The following is a 24,795-nucleotide window of genomic DNA, read 5'->3' as shown; positions in this document are numbered from 1 at the left end:
CCAATCTCTTCAATTGAAATACAAGAAAATTGTTAAATTTATTGAATATTTGTTTCATCCCCCCAACATACGCTGCTACTCCCTTTATTCTATTGCACAATACTTTGTCACTTTCTAGAATCGCCTGCACTGATAGTTAAGTTATTTATTCACCAGGATATAGTTATATATATTACTTCGTTAGAGTTATTCGATACTATGTCTTGCACTATCCTACTGTATATTACTGTACACTACTATTCTTATTGTATATATTGTATATCTTATATCTTATTCATCTGTTCCTCTGTCTCTCCTGCTGCTTTGAGCATGTACATGACAAAAGAATTTCCCTCGGGATAAATAAAGTTATTCTTATTCTTATTCTTAAATTTATGAGGATCATAAAACTTGGATGTTGGCTGGAGTTTTATTATGGGAAATACATTAACTGATCATTTTTTAAAATCTATTTATTTATTTATTTACTGAATTTTTATGCTGGTTTTTATTCCGTGAATCTAGCTGGGGGTATTTGTTCAAGACAAATTTCCTATATGAGATTATGAAGTTTATCCGTCTTATTCTTCTTAATTATTTAAAGCTAAAAGACTTCCATATTTTAAAGGTCTTTTTGTTATTAGAGATGACCTTGTACAAATTGCTTAGCTTTAGCACAGGACAAACATACTTAAGTGGCCAAATAAGTAAACCAATAGGGAGAACAGGTCCCTGTTTATAAAACATAACATGACTATATAAATGACACATCAGATTGACGTAATGCCATGTCAAAACATTAAAGGAAAAATCAAGACATGAAACAAGCAGCAGATGTTGCTTGTTCGTGTTAGTTTCTTTACACTAAACAACCCCCAGGAGCCAAAGGCAGATAGAGATGGGTCCAGGAGAATCTAAATCTGGGAATGATCTGGATCTGAATCCACAATACTAATCTGTTTTGCATACATCTTGCAGTGCAAGTCGGCCCATACATAATATGATGGTCCATTATCAAACCTGTGATACCCTCAGGTGGATCCAGTTATGAGTAGACCCACTGAGACTGATTTAGATTTAGAATTGTGAAATCATTTCAACCTTAACTTCACTCAAATATTCACATTAACTCCAAACCCCAACCATGAGAGACATCTTTCTATTAGTGTGACCAGTTACAACACAACAACTGAGTGATCAGTGATCAGTGACCATCAAGCTTTACATGGATGTTTTTTTAATTTTATTTTATTTTTATTGTCATTACTACAGTAACTTACAGTAAGTGTTTCCAGTGCAGGGAAGCTGGCAAACAGTGTGACAGCTGCTTTACAGTCCACATAGTCATGGAGTGATAACTATGAATGAGGAAATGAGGGTTCACAAACTCACTAATCTTGATTACTGGAACAATGGTTTGATTATAATGAAATAGTCAGACCAGCAAACATACTGATTCTCTGCCAGTATGTCAAGACAAATATCCACACCTACTGTAAGGAGATAGTAGTCAGTCAGTACTTGTTAGAGACAATGTCATATTTATCACAGTTTAACAAAGTCCATTCTCTGAGTGATAGCAATGAAAAGGCTGTTGATGGCCACTGCTGGGACATATGCTGACTCCACAAATGTCAGCTCCAGAAAGTATGCTGGTGGTCTTGGGACAGATTTTGTTTGTTTTATAAAAGTACATAGCACCCTTTGTATCATGTACAGTCAGTATGATCGATGACTTACAATTGGCTGAGTAATTTTTTCCAGGAGTAGAGTAGTTCGCAGTGTGTGTGTGTCTGTGTGTGTGTGTGTGTGTCTGTTGTAACATTAATGAACAACATACATAGATTCGTGAATATCTCCTTCTTTTGGCTGCTTCCTTTAGGGGTCACCACACTGGATCATCTGCCTCCATCTCACTCTATCTCTAGTGCCCTTCTCATATGAACCCTCTGCATGTCCTCCTTCACTACATACATGAATCTTCTCTGTGCTCTTACTTTTCTTCTGCTACCTGGCAGCTCTATATTCAACATGCTTTGTGTAATGTATGCACTATTCCACCTCTGCCCAAACCATCTCAATATATAAAAAATGAATAAATAATATATGTTTTTACACAGATGTCAGCATTTTATAAACCACGTGATGGCTTTTGTTTGGATTTGAACATTGCAAGTGCTATCTTCTTTAACATATGTCAAGTTTCTCATCTTTACACATGTGTTTAGACAAACTAAATACTTGGCATTGACTACACTATAACATTTAAATGGTTGATTGCTCCAAATACTTTGGACTCTGAAATTACTACCCACAAGTGAATGTCACCGCATCCACTGTTCCAAAAATTTTTGATAAGTATTTATTCACGTTCACTTAATTTTCCCTCTCATCTCATACTGTTTATGAAACAACAACGAACAGCCATGAACAGTACCAGTATGACCAGAATACACCTAACCCGCACTGCCCTGCCAACACATGTATCTGATATCCACATGCCTGTGTTATTCCTGGATCAACAGAAAAATGTTGGTCAAGGATAAACATTGCAACAGACAAATCAAGGCCAAAACTTTGAGACTTTTGCTGAATTTGAATAAACTTAGAGTGTGGTTGGACAGAAATACTGTGGGACTGGTCAAAGTGACAGAAACGGGAGCGAGCAGTAATGGTCAGAAATTCAGCAGCACTGGGACTTTAAAAATTGTTTTGCAAAGGACCAATACAAAGATAAATGGACACAAACCATTGCCTCTTGCCTGCATCACATGTAGAAATGTTAGTGAAAATTATGTGTAATTTGTAATTGTGCACTGAATCTATACAGAGACTAGGGTGTAGCTTATGAAAGTGGCCAGCAAAGTTCTCTATTCAAGTTCATCCATTCCCTTCCAGTCAATTTAGAAAATGGCAGCAGTAAAAGAAGTAGCTAGAAATGCTTAGGAAGTGACAGCACTGATCGGGCCAATCACAGTCATTGTAGACTGCATCCACTCAGTGTTTAATTACGATTCTATGGAAGTGCAGGTCCAGTTACTGAATTATGGCACTGGGTTTCAGGGAGGTTTGAAGTTATGCTGTACAGTACCTGTGGTGCAGATTAAACACAAAGCATGAATCTCACTTAAAATCGGACAAATGTGGTAGTTGTGTGATATTATTTTTGCACTTTAATCAGGCACTATACATTTATCTTCTGCTGGTACCAAAGTACTTTTCGTGGTTACATTTTTTAAGAAATTGTCAAAATAGTCCCTATTGTGTGCGTTAGAGTTTTCTGTCTAAAAATCAAGAGAAAGGATGGATGGATCTTCATGTAATCGAGGTATTTCAGAATACAGGGTGAGAGATATTTGTGATAAAGTTTCATCCTGAGGCTATAGCAGAGGTACTTGCTTCTGTGCTTTGCTTCTGTGCTGTTGTCTATCCCTGGGAACTATTTTTCATCTGATTTACAGTCTCCTAGGTGAAGCCTGAGTACCCCTTCAGTGTGAAGCTGCAACAAGTGGTCAAACTCAGCCGGCATTGAGTGGAAAACCGTTTTAGGTGGTACGTCATCATAGTAGTGGTTAGTCAGGGTATAGAGGCCATATGGGTGATTACTGAAGGGCCAGAATCCATACAGATGCACATTTTCACACAATTCCAGGGCCATGCTAACCATAATTAATCCAGTGCTGAGCCGCGCTTCTTTCAGGCCTTCAGAGCGCCAGAATTGGGCCAGACTGTCAAGGTACTGAGGGTTGAAGAAAACAGGTTGAATAGGGCTTTTAAAGTCCTGTATTGTATATGCAGCCCGCTGACACACAGCAGTATTCATGCCAAAGGAGAAGGCAGGAAGGAGCAGTAGAGAGTTGCCGTACTTGCGAAGACTCTCCACAAATGGAAGGCGACGTCCAGCCAGCGAGCCATACCTGTGCGAAAGAAACAGCTGACTTTGAGCAACAACACATAAATAACGTGAGGTGACAAGTAGGGATGGGAATCGAGAGCCGGTTCTCTACGAGAACTAGTTGCCAGTGCTTGCCTATAAGTCACGTTTGTTGTACTTGTGTTATCAGATGTTTTAAGTTCATGTGCCAGAGAAGAAAAATAGCGGTGTGACCTACAGTGTGGATTTAGACATTTCATTTATACTAACTTCATTATTCTTATTCTTATTCTTATTGGGAAATACCTACAACATATACACACATTTGACCACACAGCATGGAAGTAAGTTGCTGAATGTAATGTCTTTGATATGCTGCTTAGTGGCAATGGTGACTTAACGTGAAAACAATGAGAACCCAATGAGCCTCAATAAGACTCGATAAGGAATCGAATTGGAAAGTGATTCTGATAATAGAATCAGAATCACTTAATTCTTATCAGTTCCCATTCCTAGTGACAAGGATTCATTTTCTTGCTCACTTATTAAAGAAGATGGTTGGGTTTGCTGTCACAAGGCCAGTTTTGATGCCAACATCTTTCTCATATCCATTTTCCAAAGGAGGTAAGTTGCACCTGAACAAACAAAAAAGTAGACACAGAAATGGTTACATGGAATTTCCACTCTGAATTTGGTCTACATTGGACACTTTTCTCACCTGATAACAAAGTCAGCTGAATCAATCATTTTTCCACAGCCACTGTCAGATAGGATCCCACCATTCCCAACAACCGAACAAGTGTCCAATTTCTTATTTGATAAAGGATTCTCCTGGAATAGCGAAAGATAAGGCATTATAAAAAAACATTTACATTGTTGCTGATGTCACATGTTGAAGAAAAAAGGATTTTAAAAAGACATTTTATTCTAGTTTTATACTCTGATGCTTTTTATGCCTGTTATTGCTAAGGATAGGTCTGTCATTTTTATAGATTATAACCATGGGAATATTATATCCCAAAGAACAATGATCCCAAAGTGTATATAAATATAGTCATACTTATTAGAAATGATTAAAAAAATGACAAATAACTTTGTTTATTGTGTGTTTTTTTCTCTTTTGGAAAATGAATTGCCCACACAAGTAAATAGAGCTGAGACAGACTATATAAATACAGTGTCTTATAAATAGAATAGCTCCTCTAATGGACAGTGTATCAATTGGGATATGCTCCGATATTAGGCATTTCCAAATAAGATCATACTTAAGCTGTTTGGCCTTTTTAGCAGAAATGCAAAAAGCTCCAGGCTTTTTATAACAATTTTGCGTAAATATATTAATGGTACAGATTTTCAGTCAGTTTCTCTCTTCTATGGCTCTGCAGACCAGTCAAGTTTCAGGCTTGAGGCAGACTACACTACAAAATCTCTATAATTATATATGTATAATCACAAATGATTAATTATATTTGACTTTCTTTCTGTGAAGCTATAAATTGATACAGAAAATGGTTCATCATAAAAATGTATGTTGTTATTGAGCCTGTAGAATGTTCCTTTCACTTTCATAACCATTTTGATTTTGAGGTTGAAAAAATTTCAATGCTAGATGTCAGTAAATTGCAGATTGCAGTCACTTTAATTCTGTTTTCTTATCCCTCCAAGTTCGAGTGCATAATCCTTGCTATGATGGCTGCTATACAACAAACAGCCCAGAGACATCGCAAACATTAAAATCAGCCTGCACCCCATAATGTCCAGGTGGCATATTTCTTCTACTGTTTGTGTAAAAATCTTCGTATATTTTAACATATTTGAATAATACACGAACACTTAATAAATCAGTAAAGAAAAAACATATAGAGTCAGTGAAATATTTTGCAGCACTCTATGTTTTTACCCCCCAAGTCTTCTAAAAATTTGTAGTCACTGTTTATCTCTAGCGAGTAAACTCAGATAGCAAAGTGACTCTGGACTGGATGTGCCCCTGAGTTTTTCCCTATTGTGTAGTTTATCAGACCACTGTCTACCTCAACCATCAATGAAGCTCGCTTCTGCGGATGACAGTGAGTGACAGCGACAACAACAATGAGGGCAGGCAGAAATTTAAATGTCTCTCTATGACACACAAACAGGGGCGTAATTTCCAGGGGGGTTGGCGGGGCTATGACCCCCCACCCCGTAGTTTTGTACTTACTTGATGTCCCCCCGCCCCAATAAAATTATGAATTATCTTGCATAAATAGGCTGTTGATTTGTTATTTGTCTACCAGCAAAATAGTTGCATGTTTAATCATCTGGGAATTTACCCAGATTTATTTATTTATTTAGACAGAGATCTTGACCCCCCTAATGTTCAGCACAAAGTTACGCCGATGCACACAAACACCTACAGTTTCCCTTCGCCACCTTTTTTTGCACTATATAATTACATCTTCCAACAAACTGACCCATTCTTGTAAATGTATTCAAATTTGGTGGGGGAACATGGTGAATTCCATAAACCAGCACCTACTTCTATGTAATTTTAATAGATTAATCATAGAATTCCTAGAAGGACATCTCCCTTCCAACTGCTTGCGTTTCCATTATGTGACTAGAGACTGCTCACATATATACTAATCAATTTTCAATTCAGTGTTATTTATATAGCACTAGATCATAGTACCTTTCATTCCTGCGATATTAATAGTGTAATAAATTATTGTGGTCAACGCTGGTCGATGCTGCACTGAGGTTTAGCAGGACAAGCACAGAGATGAGTCCACTGTCAGAGGCCATAAGAGGATCTTTTGTAACCTTCACTAAAGCTGTTTCTGTGCTGTGATGGGCTCTGAAACTTGACTGAAACTCTTCAAGTAAACCGTTCGTCTGCAGATGATCAGGTGTTTGTGCAAGGGCAAGTTATTCCATAATTTAGGAGCCACAGGGCAAGATTGTGAAAGCATTTAAAACAAACAATAAGAATTTTAAAGTTAACTGTAAAAGACATAGGCAGCAAGTGCATTGAGGCCAGCACAGGGGTTATATGCTCTCTTTTAGGAGTTCCTGTTAGAGGTCGTGAAGCAGCATTTTGAACCACCTGCAGATGTGAGAGCAGCGACTGACTGACCCCCACATAAAGTGAGTTACAGTAGTCCAGACGGGAAGAAATAAAAGCATGGGTCACTGTTTCGAGGTGCTGACTAAAAAGAAAAGATTTCACTCTTGCCAGTACTTAAATGATAAAAACTGGACTTCATTTGACCGTCCAATTTAAAATCACTGTCCAACTTAAAACCAAGGTCAGTAATAACATGTTTAAAATAAACTTCCAAGGGTCCCAAATTAACAGAGCAGGACTCACAGGGACCACTGGGTCCAAACACCAACATCTGTTTTCGTTTCATTAAAATTTAAAAAGTTTAAAGCCAACCAAGCTTAAATGTCATCTAGGCATGTTAAGAGAGGTTTTATGGCGATGCCATCCTTCTGCTTTAGTGGCAAATAAATTTGGCAGTCATCAGCATAACAATGAAAAGTGATTCCATGCCTTCTAAGGATGGAACCCAGAGGCAATAAATATAATAAAAACAGCAGGGGCCCTAAAATTGAGCCCTGTGTGACACCGCAAGACAGAAAAGCAGAAGATGATTCAGAACCGAGAAGGCTGACAGAGACAGTTCTATTTGCCAAATAAGACCAAAACCAATTAAGTGCAGTGGCACCAATACCCACTACATCATTTAATCGAGAAATTAGAATATTGTGGTCTACTGGGTCAAAGTCAGCAGTTGGGTCAAGCAAGACCAGACCATTGTGGTTACGAGAACCAAATGCCAGAAGGATGTCATTAAAAACCCTTAATAATGCAGATTCTGTGTTATGCTTTTAGTTATAAATACTATATAACATATACTCATGTAGAACCCAAGAAAATCAAATGAGACAAAAATACTGTTCACACCTTTTCAGGTTAGAACAGCACAAACAAAATTACCTAAAAAAGCTAATTTCAGAAGCAAGAGATAGAGTTCAGTAAAAGATACAAAAAGAAATACATAATGAAAAGTGGCAAAATAATCACTGTGGTCAAATAAAACACATGAGAAACAAAGAAGATATCAAAGAAGCAGCATATACAGAGTTTCCATGAATGAAAATGAACCTACCTTCGAAAACAAGTCGAAAAAGTCCAATTTCACCTGAAGAGTCCTCTTCTTTTCCCCACTGTAAACAATATTCGATCCTAGAGGAGTATTGTTCTGAGTAATAATGGCGTTGTCAAAGCCATTGCACCTAACTCTCAGATTGTCTCTGAGAAACAACAAACACTTAGTTAACATTGGCTGACTATTTACCAGATGAGCTGGTTCATAAGTTTCTGATGTAGCTGCATGTTTAACTTATGTTAGTAGTTATTGCCAACAAAAGAAAAGGTCATTAATCTCTTTCTGAACGTCATGGCAAGGAACAATATTTTTTTATTCTTATCCTGTTCAATGGAAAGATCTGAATGCGGCTAACAGTCAACGGAGAGAGATAATGTGTAAGGACAGGGAAGGGTGAGCAAACAAAAGGTGAGTTATTTGCTCACCTCTTGTTTGATCTTAACCATCCAACACTATCTTGTTAGGATAGTTAAAATCCATAGTTAAACAAAGGAAGATGGAAAAAGGAGCAATCAACAAAACAATTAGCTCCAATTTTACTGTAAAAATGATAACAGAAAAAAGGTTAACCCCATATGTTACTGGATTTCTTTTTCTCATTTTATTTTTTAGGGTTTAGATTAGGTCCCACCACCACTGCGACTGTTGTCTCCAACAGCTGTAAGCAACAAAGACAAACGCAACTCCTGAGAATGTTTTATCCAGCTCAAAACGTCAGGTTGATATACTGAATATCATAACATTATATCTCATACGCATGACTAGGCTCCTGTTTGCTATATTTGGTAATCTTTTTACTTCTATTTTGTATTCTTCATAGAAGAAATATTAAGCGTTTGAAATGTGGTCCTTACCTGAATTTTAAGTGATTTTTCTCATTCTTCTTCCAGGTTTGATTGTAACGCTGATGTACTTTGTCAATGATTTCCCTGTGACACACACACACACATCCAAACACAGTCAGCAGAATCATACCTGTGCAGCTGGCATGACTATATTTATGATGATGAATAAACAAAGAGGTTTCTCAGGGAAACTGTGTGACAAATTATGTTTTCTCTCACTTGCAGCCTTTGCAAATTTCTGACAGCGTTGGAGCATGTTTCTTTTGAGGAGGTGGTCGGTGAGGTTCCTCATGACTGCAAAAGAAAATATTTTTTGACAGATCAGACAGTTGAAAAATGCAGATAGTGCAGCTAGATCTGATCTGAAAAGAGGTATCAGAGTGGCCGAGGCAGTGCATAAGAGGAAGATTTGAAGACCACTTCAGCAACAACAATTCACAACAGGCACAACAGGTAAGATAACATATTACAACAGTATTTCTTCATTGTTGTCGGTTGACTGTACATGGAAGAGCATGATGTCAAAGTGCTGTTTGAAATTCAACATTGTTGTGCTTTTCTTCTTTTTTTCTGTTTGTATGACTTGATAATTATATTACATTTTTCAGAGAGGGAAATATTCTACCTTTTCCCAACTAATCTGGTCTGAAAACTTTGGGATAATTTAGAAAAGAGAGTTGGGATGTGGGAGGAACGGGTCATTCTGGGTCCATCCAGCCTGCATAAAGATATGCAGTTTGAATTCATAATTTGAGATTCTTAATCCTCAAATCCCAACTTGCAAGTCTTCAGTAGATGCCTTGAATTTTCTTTAAAAAATTATAGTCTGGAAATCTCTTTCAAAGACAAACTTTCTGGATCTAAAGTTTACAAAAAAATCTGGGAGCAGTACAAAATGCATCTTTTGGCAAGGATATACATCGGCATGGGGAATGCTTCCATGATCGTTACCTTGTTAACTGTATCCTGTTTGTACCTAGAATATTTAATTAGGTACACCTTGCCTTCAAAACTACCTTAATTCTTTATGTCTCAGATTCAACAAGGTCTGCAAAGCCTTCGTCACAAGGTTTGATCCACATTTTCATGATTGCATCACACAGTTGTTGCAGATTTTTCAGCTGCACATTAAATTTAAAGAAGGCGTTAATAAAGACAACAGGATGGTTTACTGCTATTTAATGGCGAGAGTGACGTAGTGAAGAAATGGAAAAATGTCCTTCCATACAAAAAAAGAACCATAAAGTAGTGTTTATCTTATTTATTTTGATTCTGATTGTGTTTAATATATATTGAATGCTTGAAGTGACTGTGAAAACATATACATGTGCTAATATATAACTTTTTAGTCTGAAAAAAACATATAACATCAGTCAAACTCAAAGAGAGAGAGAGATGGGATATGCAAAACCCATTAAGCAATATCTTTTAACATTGACAAGATGGTGTGATCAGATAACACTGATGACATGAAACACTGAGTACACAAATAAGACACCTCCCCACCAACATGTTATTTGTCGAGCCACGTATGCAGAAGGTGTCACCAAATACACACTTAATCCAGATTTGTCATGTTGGTCAACTGCAATAATATATATATATATTGGTTGGTATTTAGAGTTAGTATTTTTTCTGAGAAAGTTTAATATATTTAGTGTAATTAATCTGAATTAATTCAATATTAATTTGATAGTATTTGGGTTATTTCCTAGCACAGAATCCTGAATTTTTGATAGCTTCAGATGTGAGTAACCTGGTCTTGTTATAGAATGAAAACAATGTATCTCCAAATTTGGAGGTTTTGAATTTGAATTTGTAGACTATATTTGAGGAATATGGGTGATAAATTTACTTCTGAAGGTGTATGTACTTTAACAACAAATAATATGCTGATAAATTTATTATTTCTTTCTGGACATGGGGTAGTTTTTCCAGGCTCATAAAAAGTTTGATTTCATCCAGAAACATCACAACAGAAACACTGAAGAAGTGCTTTACCTTTGACACTTTAGCTTCACTTTCAGGAACTTTGATTAATTTAATAATAATATGTTTATTATAATACTTCTTCAACAGCCTCTTTAGTTTTTGCTCTCTAGGCACAAAGGTACTTATGTACTTACTTGCTGTCCAACTTGTACCAGATGAGAGTGGTTATCAGGGTCCCCAAACCCAGGAGAGTGATCATGAAAGAGAAGAAAGACTTTACATGCTGTCCCCTCATACTGCTCCCCTACTGTTAGTCTTACCCTTCAGTCTGTCCAAATTTTCTCTCTCCCTCTTCCTCCTTCTCCTGCTTTTACCTTTCACAACACTTTTTTTTTATCTGCCCTATCCCAGTGCCCAGGTTTTCAGTTTTTCCCCACTCCTGCTCAGATTGCTCTACCTCACAGTACTTCAGACACACACACACTCATAAACTCATACATGCCAGCTCAATGAAGACTATGAATCCTTTGCCTCATGTCCACCTGCTGTTTTAAGCACTCATCACTCCCTCCTCCCTCCTTCATTCTCTTTCTGTTTGGTTTCACTTTGTGTTTTCTTTTTTCCTCATTGACGATCACTACAAAGTATGAATCAGTGTGAGGGTGTGCTAGGAAATATTCTGTAAACCTATTGTGTGCAGAGGAAAGTCAAGGGTCAAGGCCATGCTTCCAATCAGAGGAACTCTTAATAGCAACCAAATGTGTATGAACACACAAAAACTTTCAGCTGGTGTTTCTCTAACTAAGTAACTAACAGCTGGAAAAATGAGAGAAGTGGGAACTGATAATTTACTTACTCTCTGTTGCCAAAAGAATAGTGTTAGCAGAATTAAATCCCCCCCCCCCACTCCCGAGGGCTCTTGCGCTCACTTTTGGCATATAGAATTTCAAAAAAACATTGGTGCAGATTATAAATCTGTATTATTCTGTATTATAATGTCTGGTGTTTCCGAGTTTGTTGGTTTGTTTTTATTTTGTTTTATTTTGCAAGTTGGTTATTGGGTGCCGCTCCAGCCAGCCAGAGAATCCCCCACCGCTTTGCCCTCTCCTCTCTGTGCCTCCCTCGTAAACAGAGGGCACCCTTACTCCCAGCGAATGGGCAATAGAAAACCGATCGGTGCCTATGCCATCCCAAAAATGCGCTGGGATCATGTCGGGGCAGCATGAGTACGAGCAACTTTTTTTTTTGCCGATGCCCGTGATGCAGCCCCCACCAGGATGCCACCCTGGGCAACCGCCCATGTCCCCATATCAAAAACTGCTACTGCATATCTGATAATGTATTAATATTTTAAACTCAAAATTAATCTTAAATTTTACTTAAAATTAAATTCTATAAGCATGTCACATATCAGTACATGTATGTGTCCACTTTGTGGCAGCATTTCTTCATCACTGTGTTGTCACTGTTGCACACATAACATACCTGCACATTGTTACTGCTCTTTGTAATCTGGATCTTGGACATAAACTTTTGAAACAGATGCCTCCCAAAACAAATATTATTGATCAACTATTTGCTCAAATTTCCACAGATATTCAGTCCATCAAGGTCTTTGTGTATTCTGGCTCACCTTCGCATTTTCTCTCTGCGTTACTTAAGAATGGGATCTTGATAGCAACCATTCCACTGAGACCATTGCTGTTAATGTTTCAGTAAACAGTAGATGGATCAACTGAAAGACCAGATAAAGCTCTCAGGTCCTGTGTTAGTTCATCTGCTGTAGATAATATTTTAGGCCTGCCACTTCTTTTGTCCGTTCTTGTTTTTTCATCAAAGTTTTTTAAGGTGACTCTGCACATCATGCAATGATAGTGTCACAGGCTCAGGAGGGACTCAGACGCAGACTAGAATCACAGAGATCAGTTAGTTTATTTTCTCACACCGAGTACCACTATGTACAGGTGAAGGAAAGGGGTTTGGGGCCCTGGATGACAAACAAGCTCAAGGTCAAAGTTGCCTTAAAAATTTTAAGAAACTATATTAAGTAATACATCATGTAAAAAGACATTTGCAAATAAAAACAGACCTGCAATACAAACATATAAACAATCAAAGGGTTTTTTGTTTTGTTTTTCATTTTTGTCAACTTTAAAACTTTAAAACGGTTCCAAAAATGGAAACCAATGAGCAGTTCATTTTGAAAGACCTGTGTTTTTTTCTTTCTTTTCTAACCTGAATGTAATTTTCCCTCCCATATTGTGCTTTTCATTAAAAAAATATATATCACGCACACATTCAATAACATTAATTTTTTTTTTGAATTAACACACCAAGAATGACCAAGTTTTGTCACTTATACATTATATTACCAAAAGTATTCCCTCACCCACATAAATAATTAAATTCAGGCCACTGCCCCTCCCAGGAAAACAGTACTTGTCTGACCGACTGTGCCAAGTCTCAAGTGGAGACATTTGGACAAGGCCACAGAAATGGTATTGCTTCTGTTTTCTCATCTGTCCCCGAGAATTAGTTGTCACCTGTTTTACAGTCACCCAAGTGAAGCCTGAGCACGCCTTGACTGTGCATCCGCAACAACTGGTCAAACTCAGCTGGCATTGAGTGGACATACTTATTAACTGGTCTGTCATCATAGTAGTGGTTAGTCAGGGTATAGAGGCCATATGGGTGATTACCAAAGGGCCAGAATCCATACAGGTGCACATTTTTACATAATTCCAGTGCCAAAGTAACCATAATTAATCCAGTGCTGAGCCGCCTTTCTTTCAGGCCTTCAGAGCGCCAGAATTGGGCCAGACTGTCAAGGTACTGAGGGTTGAGGAAAACAGGTTGAATAGGGCTTTTAAAGTCCTCTATGGTGTGCACAGCCCGCAGACACACAGCAGTATTTATACTAGCAGAGAAGGCAGGAAGGAGGAGCAGAGAGCTGCCGTACTTTCGTAGGCTGTCCACAAATGGACGGCGAAGACCCATCAAAGCTTGGTACCTGCAAATAAACTGCTGATGTGAAGCAACACGACAAAATACATTTTTAATGTAAGAAAAATAAATTTTGCTGCTTACTTGATATTGAGGATACTCGGGTTTGCTGTCACAAGGTCAGTCTTCGAGCCAACGTCCTTCTCAAATTCCGTTTCTAAAGGAGCTAGGTTACACCTGAAAAAGAGCATTTTGTGAATATTCCACAAGAATTTGTTGATTAAGTTTATTATCAGGTTTTCAGTCTTCTGGATACCTTTCTCACCTGATAACAAAGTCTGCTGAATCGATCATTTTCCCACAGCCACTGTTCCCCAGGATCCCACCATTCCCAACAACTGAACAGGTGTCCAACGTTTTATCAGAGAAAGGATTCTCCTGGAATTCATATCAGGAGATCAGGAGCATTAGAAAGAAAACTTGTCTGGGAAGGATTGTCCAAAGTCAACATTTTCTTTTGCACTAGAAAAGAGCATGACCTAACTTTGAGAGCACCTATGTTACAAAACCCATCTTTATATAGGTGCTAAGAGTGCAAAAGAAAAACTGTATATTTGGACACAGGCCTTTTTGCTGTTTAAAAATTGATATGTCTTAAAGTCTAAGACTAGTTTTAAAAGAAGAAAAAGATCATCTGCAAATATTTTATTTATTTATTTTTTATTAAAATTTTCTTTTTTTTTTGCTAATGTACAAGATTAAGGTTCATTTCATCTCTGGTTACTGTCAACCATTTTCATTCAACATGTTTCCCTTGATTGGTTAGTTATACCTTCTGTGTATTGCATTGTTATAAGTAACAGTGAAAAAAAATAGGTGCACCTGTTCTGTTGCTTGATAACACAGATTTTCAAGCTTAAGTTCAAACCACGCATCAGAATGGGGAAGGAAGGTGACTTAAGAGACTTTGAAAGTGACAGTCTCTAAGGATTACAGAGAATGCTCTCAAAAAGAGAAAAGAGCAGCAATTCCTCGAGCCAAAAATGTTGTGCTGATGTAAAAGGTCATAGAAGAATACATACATAAAAGAAGAACTGAAAGACATAGCCTGTTCTGATCGTTCTTTTATGACTACAGAGTACCTGTCTCCTGTCGGCTACTTTCAACTGTCATGGTCCAGAGACTCCGTGTTTGTGTTTTTTGATTATTAATATCCTTTGTTTAGGTTAGTTCGTTTCACCCCAGAGGTCGTTGCACTGTCTGGCCCAGCTCCATCTTCACTGTCTTCCTGTCCACGTCCTGCTCGGCCTGCATGTCTACACTCATCTACCACACCACATCATCACTGGCCATTTTCCAGGCCATCAACTGTAGAGCTTTGCATGCACCACCCTCGCTTTCCACGCAGTCAGCCTCCAGACCTGCTACACCTAGCTATCACATGAATATGGACCAAAATCTAGTTTCCATCAATTTGTAGAATTTATGCCATGAATGTGGCTCAGAGAACGCAAACAAGGGTCCAGACTGGTTCTAACAAGGTGTAATTAATGAAATGTTCATAGAGTCTAGATATTTTTAATTAGTCTACAGTAATTAAAATGAAACTATGTAACTTTTTTGTATCTAATTAGGGACAAGTTTGGGCAGCAGTGCTTTGCTGCAAAGGTAATTTACCTGCAGCATCAAAGTATTGCTTAGGTGAGATAAAAGCTTGTTCTTTATACTTGTAATAATGTAAGACCTGTTTAGCCAGCTGTATTGCAGAGGTCAGTTACTGGTATCATTGTTCAGCTCATAAATCAAAGCAAATAGCTCTAAAAATACTTTTGTTTGATGTATAAAATTTTACAAGAATTAAACAAAAAGATTAAGCTATAAGAATAGCTGATACAATGACAATAAATAGTTATTCTATTCACTAGTCAATGAGCATTGTTGTTACGTATTTGGTCCTTCTCCCATTTGCTATTCGAGTATTGTACCATCTCCTGTCTTGATGGGGCTGTTCTCATATTGTTTCCCTACCAATAAGAGTACACCTTGGATGGTTTAGTGGAGAACAGCTGGTTTATTTCCCTGCCCTCTTAAGTATACCTCTTCACATGGCTAGCCAAGGCTGTGAGTCTTTACTTGACAGTTTCGAAGGTACGGGCAGTTTGCTGTACTTCTGGGGCACCGCTTTCTTCATCACACCTTTCTGCAGTTTGATAGTTGGCTAAAGTCACTCTGTGCCTTGATCTTGGCCTCCAGTTTCCTTCTCCATGAGGGTACTGCTGCTGTGGCTGTTTATTTTGTACCCAGGTCTTCTTGGGACTTGGTACCCAGTCTCAGAGACTGGGGATCCAAGCATTTGTGTTGTACCTTGTCAATCTCTAGTTTTGATAGCAGTTCCCTCTTGTGGATGTTGGAACAGTGAGTTACTAGTTGTTTCGATGTTAGTCTAGATCACATGTGTCGAACTCCAGGCCTCGAGGGCCGGTGTCCTGCAGGTTTTAGATGTGTCCTTGATCCAACACAGCTGATTTAAATGGCTAAATGACCTCCTCAACATGTCTTGAAGTTCTCCAGAGGCCTGGTAATGAACTAATCATTTTATTCAGGTGTGCTGACCCAGGGTGAGATCTAAAACCTGCAGGACACTGGCCCTCGAGGCCTGGAGTCCGACACCCCTGGTCTAGATGTTGGGTATCACAGAGTCCATAGGTCTCACATACTCTTCATGTAACCCCTTCTGTTGGGAAAACATGCATATTAGCATTCCAACAGGCCCTTATTCTCATCCGTTCACTTATGCCTTCTTGTTCCAGTAGCCCACTTCTCATGTGACATTACAATGTGATGTAGGACCTGATCTATCCCTTTTTAATTTTGCCATCAGATATCATCTCTTTCAAAAAGGGAAGACTTTTTGTAAAAAACTCATTATTTTTAGGGCCACATTGTGTTTACACATTTATATTTAGAGGCAGGATTGACAGTCATTGGTGGTTGTATTTTGCTACCATGTTAAGCTAGAGGCTAATTTATTTATTAAATACCTAATCAACCTATAATTTGATATTATAATTGATATTGGTGTAATAGTGTAATAAGTATCAATAGAGCATTATATAAAGTGCAATATTTAAAGTTATTGTCATTATTGTAAGGTTATTGTTTACATTACATTGTAAACAATGACATATGATAGAGAATCCAGACATCAAACAATCATTTATTCAACTTCGTTTATTAAAAAATGACAAACTGTATACCTTTATAAAAGTCTTGAAAATCTCTGGAGTCACCTGCATGGTCGTTTGATGAATAAGCTTTGTTCCCATTGGAGTGTTCTCCTGGGTAAGAATACCATTTCTGGACCCATTGCAACTGATTTTCAGCTGTAATCTAGAAAACAACACCATAATTTGTTCACACTGCCTGGATAGTTACCTAAGGCGATTTTTGATTAGGTGAGTTGTAGCTGCGAAACTGATCTGATGAGAAATCATGTTTTGGCAAACAAAAGTAAGTGGGGGGAATTCATCTCTACATACACAAATAATTAAGTGTTCTGCCCATTTTACAAAATTCCATCAGAATGTAGTGAAAAACTAGAGTGTTTTAGTTCCAAAACCAAAACTGTTTTCCTTAAACTTGAGTTCCCTACACTAAAAGAAAGTTCTGTATCTGGATTTAGGTTTCTGTTTAACTTTTTCCAACATTCTGTTGTTTTAGGTCTTGAATCTTGTTTCTGTGTTCTTTACTGTTCTTATAAAGTCTTTAAATGTTTGTGTTTTATATCTGGGTTTATGTCTTGAGTTATATTCTAGCATCCTCAGTTTTTCTGCATATTTAGTTGGGCTCTTTGTTATTTTCACATTTTAATTTGATAGTTCTCTTGTATCTTCCTTTGAGTTTCACCTTCTTCTCGTCACTGTTTTGATTACTTTTAGCTGTGCCTCATTCCCCATCTGTCTCCACTTCCCTAAACAATAAATATTAGTCTGGTTGTTGTAGTTGTTTTCCATATTTTCATAGAGTTAGTTTCCCTCTAGTTTCTGTGCCTTGTTATTTCATTTAGTTTTTTGTGCCCTTGGGTTTCTGTAACCTGTTCCTTACTGGTCTAATCAGCTTGGGAAGAAAAGCGTGTGGACTTCTTTGTTGCTTGATTCAGGAGTCTTCAAATGTTTGAACTGAAGAAGCTTCTCGGTTGAGAGGTGAAACGTCTTCAAGCAACTTAAAGAAGTCCAGACACTTTTCTTTCCAAGCTCCTTAGACTACGATGACCTGGATGACTGAGAACCTTCACAGATATACTGTTCCTTACTGAACTTTTAATACTGGCTTTGAATTAAGGCTCATTTTTTGTTTGTTACTCTTTGAATCCACATTTGAACATAAAAAAATTCTGACACCCAGACACAGATATGCTTTCTTTGTCTTTAGGTGATATATTTTTTATTTAAAAAACAAAACAGAACATAAAAAACAGCCTCAAAATCCTTACCTCATTCTTTGGTAATTCTCCTCCTGCTTCTTCCAGGGTTTAGAATAATGCTTTGCTATTTTGTCAATGTATACTCTGTAACATAACATGACAGTGTTAGGAGAATAAAATCTGAACTGCTTGCATGACTGAATTTGGTGACACCATAAACATGGGGATCTTAACGAGTAGTTAAGACAACAGTCTTACTTGGAGCTTTTGGAAATATCCGACGGCTTTGGAGTACCTTTTTTTTGACGAGGTGGTCGGTAAGGTTCCATATTGCTGTAGTGAATAATGTAAAAGATATGAAGAATACACATAAAAATCACATTTTTCAGAGTAAATGAATTAGTGGAAAGTGGAAAAGAAGTGGAAAAAAAGACTGCGTAATGGTCCTGGGTCGGTGAATTAGCGTTGTGTGATTATTATTAGTAGTAGTATTTTCTCACGTTTTAGTTTTATTCTGATTTTGTATTCTGTTAAACTGTCTGGGAACCTCCTGTTTTACTTTGTAGATCCATGTGTGACTTCACTGTGTTCAGCTTACGTTTCCCTGTCATCATGTGAATTAGGATCAGCTGTGCTTCCCTCCTGTGTGTCATTTCCTATTACCTTGTGTGTGTATATATAGTGGGTGTCAGTCTGTGCTCACTGTGGGTTTGTCTGTGTTACTGGTGTTTTCTGCGTGAGTTGGTGGGCTGCTGTGCTCGCTGTGTCGTGTGTCAGCACTTGTGTCATGTTTTCAGGATTTGGTAGCTTTTCACTCCTCATTTTCTGTTTAAGGTACTTTGTAAATATACGATCACTCGCATCACGGCCTTTGCCTGCATTTTGGGTCTTTTTCTCCACAAAAACCACACGGCTTGCCCCGGCAGCCGTGACAGAATGTAATCTTTAGGTCATAAATAAAATCTTTAGGTCATATCTTAAGAAGTGATCTTTGTGATGATAATGATGTGAAACAACTGCTGTAAGTTATACATGCAAGCTAATGTGTTGGCTCATAAATTTGACATGTGCACACAGAGCATTAAAATGGCCAATTTTTAAGCCCGTTGTACCTCTTTCAACATGGCTCATTTGTGTTGTAATTATAGTCAGGCCATAATGAAAAAGTTACAGGTAGCTTTTTAAATTGCTTTTAGAATTTTCATTAGACTTCCAAGATGGACATCTGCAAGTCAAATATTTGTCACAAGTAACATCCCAACCCTTCATGCCTTACTGAGGATCTGTATGTACAAATTCATGAATGAGTCAAGAAATTCAATAGTAAGAGCTTTGGCAGTTTAAACAGATGGTTACACAAGGTATATGTCAAGTTTTTATTAACACTGGAATAAAAGTCTGTATGCTTTGCCAGTTTTGTCTTTGTTGTTTTTCTTTTAATGACCTTAACCCTTTCACACATAGTGCACACTACAGTGGACAGCTATTCAATATGTTGTCCACCTAAGTGGACATATGAAAAACTCTATGAAAATTACATGTTTAAAAAAATGAACTTCAAAAATCTTTTTTTCATGCCTAAAGATGAATAAAAATACTTAAGAAAAAAATCTGGATTGAGGTTGTCATAATTCATGCATGGAAGGGTTAATGGACTAATTCTGTCCAGAATAAAATAAAATAAATAAATAATGAATCTCACATTGATTAATTTTCTCACCTATATAACCTTCAAATCCACTTACCACAATGCTTGTTTTAAAATGAAAGCATTAGTTTCAGTGATAGAATGTAACCAAGTCGATTTATTCAAGAATTGTATCAAAAAATTCAACCTTTTCATGTTTTGGTTTTTCCATTTTCAACAACTTTATTAGTCAATATTTTTTCTCCCGTAAATTTGTCTGATAATTTTATTTATCAAAGTTCATAAAGAGTTACTTCTACATGTAATGTACAAGTAACAAAGTCATTATCAATTTCATTTTTACAAATTAACCATGAAGTACAATAGCAAGTAATTATGCATAATAATATATAAAATAATTTAAATGTGTTGTTTGTAAAATTAAGTTGACAAGTTCAAGTCGATTTATAATTTACTTATTTGCTTTGAAAAGTTCACTGTTGTTTTTGCTATTCTTTTTTTTCCCCTCTTTAGTAAAAGGTTAAAATATAAAACCCTGCGTCATCAAATTACTTGATACATTAAGTAAATTGGATGATAATGGAATACTTTGATATTTACTACAGTTACTGCTAGTTTTAATCAAGTAATTATAGTAATATGTTTTTCAATATAGGCCTCTTTTATCCACAGCCATAAAAGTAGTTACACACTCACCTGTCATCAAATTTGTAGCAGATGAGAATGGCGAGAAGACTCCCAATAAAGAGGAATAAGTTCAACAAAGAGAGGAGCTGTACTCTCATGTTAATTCCTCCTGTTAACCAGTTTATGATTGTTTCTTTCTGTGTCCTGCTTTAACTTCCGAAACACCCCCTCTCTCTGTTCAGTCTGCTCTGTCTTCCTGCCTGTGTGCTCAGATTTCCTCACTACTCCTCAAGCTGCTCTCCTTTAAAGCAGCAGTTCCTCCTCTGTCTGTCAAGACTGTTCATCCTTTGCCTCATGCCTTTCCACAGCTTTATCTCACTCATACCTCCCCTTTTCATATCTCTGTGTGTGTTTTATGGGATAGTGGTGACAGAGTTTAAAAGTGATCTTGACATTGTTATGAGAAAATTGTTATATTTTATGTGTTCCAACTATATTTGCCCAAATTCTTACAGAGACAGGCACCTGCTGGTCTTTGAAACCCTGAAGTAGATAAAACAGCATAGAAGTGATCATACATGGAGCATAGCTTGACAGAGGGTGCAGACAGTCTATCATGCCCATTTGACGCTTTCAGAAATCTGCAGTAGCAGCAGAGGGAGATATTTTATTTCAAGCCAACATGAAATCATGGGAAAGCTGTTGAAGAGACATTATTAACACTTTTACATATAAATACATATTAGATTAATCATTTCTGGCTATGCTTACTAGCGACTTCTTGCCTTTAAATATATTTTCTCCCATGACTGGTATTGCACCTTCTGCATCCATGTCAAGTTCATACATTGGAGAGGCAAAGCATGATAATGGATAAGAATTAACTGCCATTTTAGTAAGTGCAGAAAACACTTCAGGTATCATACGTTCTGAGTAGACCCACTGAGACTGATTTAGGTTTTCAGTGGAAAATATGTTGAGGTTCAGACTCAGAATTTCAGTAACTGTACCTCTTAAAATGTTGTTTGACATCATTTAATGACTGAATCTCAATCTGTGAACTAATTTCAACATGAAATGTTCAGAACACGACCACTCTGTGTGCAGGCTGCATTTAAAAAGTAAGTTTAAATTTAATTTAATTCAGTTTTATACGCTTAAAATCATTCCAGCCTTAACTTCACTCAAATATTCACAACATCTCCAAACTTTACATGGATGTTTTTTTGTATTTTATTTTTTGAATTGTCATTACTACAGTAACTTACAGTAAGTGTTTCCAGTGCAGGGAAGCTGGCAGACAGTGTGACAGCTGCTTTACAGTCCACATAGTCATGGAGTGATAAATATGAACGAGGGAATGAGGGTTCACAAACTCACTAATCTTAATTACTGGAAGAGGGTTTGATTATAATAAGATAATCAGATCAACAAACATACTGATTCTCTGCCAGTATGTCAAGACAAATATCCACACCTACTGTAAGGAGATAGTAGTCAGTCAGTACTTGTTAGAGACAATGTCATATTTATCACAGTTTAACATAGTCCATTCTCTGAGTGATAGCAATGAAAAGGCTGTTGATGGCCACTGCTGGGACATATGCTGACTCCACAAATGTCAGCTCCAGAAAGTATGCTGGTGGTCTTGGGACAGATTTTGCTTGTGTTATTGAAGTACATAGTACAGTTTGTATCAGGTACAGTCAGTATGATCAATGATTTACAATTAACAGAGTATTTTTTTCCAGGAGTAGAGTAGTTCGCAGTGTGTGTGTGTCTGTGTGTGTGTGTCTGTGTGAAATAGTGAAATAGTTTGTAACACTAAAAAACAACATATATAGATTTGTCAACATCTTCTTTTGGCTGCTTCCTTTAGGGGTCACCACAGCAATCATCTGCCTCCATCTCACCCTATCTCTAGTGCCCTCCTCATACGAACCCTCCACATGTCCTCCTTCACTACATACATGAACCTTCTCTGTAGTCTTTTTTTTCTGCTACCTGGCAGCTCTATATTTAACATGCTTTGTATAATGTATGCTCTATTCCACCTCTGCACATGCTCAAAGTATCTCAGACTTGCAAATATAAAAGAATAAATAAGTTATAGATGTTGGTATTGATATGGTATTGACTACGCCATAGCATTTAAATGGTTGATTACTCCAAATACTTAGGACTCTGACAGATTACTAGACTCACTTTCAAGATCCATGTTGAACATCTACTCAGAAAGTTCAAGATAAAAATGTGCTTTTGTACAGAAATAATTCATGTTTCCATTCTACCAGCCAATTGCAATGTCATGCATACATATGCACTGAGTGCAAGAGTAAATGTGTTGTATTGTCATAGTAAATCTTGGCATGCTTTTGGACATTTAATGATCATAAATATTGCCAGTTTAGATGTTTGGAGAACTCTTTTGCCACCCACAAGTGAATGTCCCCACACCCATTATTCCAAAGATTTTTGATAAATATTTATTCACATTCATTTAATTTTGTAATGGAACCAGAATACACCTAACCCACAGTGCCCCGCCAACACACGTATTTGATAACCACATACCTGTGTTGTTCCTGGATCATCATAAAAATGTTAGTCTAGGATCAACATTGCAACAGACCAATCACATTGTAATGTCATGTGATAAACAGTATACATGCAGTATACAAACTGCATGTATACTGCATGTATTACTTTTAACCTCCTAGGACCTGCCGTCCACATATGTGGACATCACATTTTTGGTTATTTTGACCAAAATACTCAATTTTGCTCTACATGGGCCTTATATCCACTTACGAGGACATTATACTGCTACTTTTCTATCAAAATTGTAAATGAATATCCTCATTTGTGGCTCTCATTTTTCTTAAAAACAAAAATAAGGTAAAAAAAAAAAAATCTGGAAATTCTTTGTTTTTACATTCATTGGGCCCCAATATGCCCAAATATCAAAGAGAAATTAAAAATGCATGCTGTGGAAGAGTTTGGGTCTTAGGAGGTTAAAGAGTTTAGTTATAAATACTATACACAATATACTCGTGTAGAACCCAAGCAAAAATCAAATGAGACAAAATCATGTTTACACTTTTTGAGGTTAGAACAGCACAAACAAAATTACCTCCAAAAGCTCATTTCAGAAGAAAAAGAAAGAGTTCAGTTGAAGATACCAAAATAAATAGAAAAGTTGTAAATAATCACTGTGTCAGTCAAATAAAACATATGAGAACCAATGAAGATGTCAAAGAAGCAGCACATACTGACCAACTTTTGAAACAAGCTGAAAAAGCCCTGGTTCACCTGCAGAGTGCACTTCTTTTCCCCATCGTAAACAATATTCGTTCTGTGTAATGATGGCATTGTCAAAGCCATTGCACTTAACACTCAGATGAGCTCTGGGACACGACAAACACTTAGGCTACATTCACACTGCAGGTCTTAATGCTCAATTCCGATTTTTTAATCCAATCCAATTTTTTTTTGTCTGGTTGTTCACACTACAAATAAAATGTGACAGCAAAAGCGCTCTAGTGTGAACAGTTCACGGCCCTTAAAGTGGCCTGCATGCGCAAAAGAAGACGCCACAAACGCGCTCTATTTAGACCCAGACCAAACAGTACTGTTTGACTGATGGCCCTTAATATAAAGACTTGTTTCGGACTTTACGTTACCCAATTTTGCTTTAAGTTATAAAATTATTTTGTTATTTACATTTGGCCTAATAATTATCCGTATTGCTGTTTTGTCCACAGTCTGTGGACTCAGTGTTTTTCTGTTTGTATTATCCTTGATTTCATGATGTGTTTTTGTTGGTCTCTCGGTTTTGATTTCTGTCTCTAGTATTCCTAGCTCCTTAGTTCCTTAGCATTTCTTGTGTTCTAGTTCTTAGGTTGTGGTTCTGCGCTACTTCTGTTTAGTGTACAGTCATTTCTGCCAGTGTGTTCCCTTTGTTCTCTGTCAGCTGTATCCCCTAGTCAAGTCTGCGTCTATTAAGTTTCCTGTTTTACTTTGAAAGTCTGTGTACTATGTCATTGTGTTGAGTTTTGCTTCCCCTTTGTCTTGTCATATCAGATTACTCCCAGCTGTGCTCTCCTCCTGTTTCACATTCCCTAATCACCTCAGCATGTATTTAAGCCCTGTGATTTTCCCTGCAAGTTGTTGCATCCTCCATGTTAGTTGTGCGTTTATCCATTGTTGTGTATCATCAGGCCATGTTTCCCAGTGTAGTTAAACCCTCCTTGTTTAAGTTTGTTCTTTTTATTGCCAAGTTTGTTGCCAGCAAATAAAGCTGCCTCTTTAAGTTAATTTTTTGTCTCAGAGTCCTGCACTTGGGTCCAGCCACTGCCAGCTACACAGCTCAC

At 37.3% G+C, this 24,795-nt stretch overlaps 1 protein-coding gene across 1 annotated transcript; it reads right to left on the bottom strand.

Moving 5' to 3' along the window:
- Positions 1-1,251: 1,251 nt before the first annotated feature.
- On the bottom strand, positions 1,252-20,613 carry LOC116330953 (alpha-2,8-sialyltransferase 8F-like). The gene is made up of 12 exons (XM_039611338.1): positions 20,492-20,613; positions 18,406-18,480; positions 18,217-18,291; positions 16,982-17,114; positions 14,050-14,162; positions 13,869-13,961; positions 9,069-9,143; positions 8,859-8,933; positions 8,005-8,149; positions 4,572-4,684; positions 4,396-4,488; positions 1,252-3,896 (listed from the first exon to the last, which is right to left on the bottom strand). The coding sequence occupies exons 1-12, from the start codon at positions 20,578-20,580 to the stop codon at positions 3,419-3,421; spliced, it is 1,557 nt and encodes a 518-aa protein (XP_039467272.1). The 5' UTR covers positions 20,581-20,613; the 3' UTR covers positions 1,252-3,418.
- Positions 20,614-24,795: the final 4,182 nt, after the last annotated feature.

The sequence above is a fragment of the Oreochromis aureus genome, linkage group 4 (assembly GCF_013358895.1).
Source record: "Oreochromis aureus strain Israel breed Guangdong linkage group 4, ZZ_aureus, whole genome shotgun sequence".
Lineage (NCBI taxonomy): Eukaryota > Metazoa > Chordata > Actinopteri > Cichliformes > Cichlidae > Oreochromis > Oreochromis aureus.
Note: the sequence above shows the minus strand (reverse complement) of the source record. Positions and strands in the feature narration are given on the sequence as shown.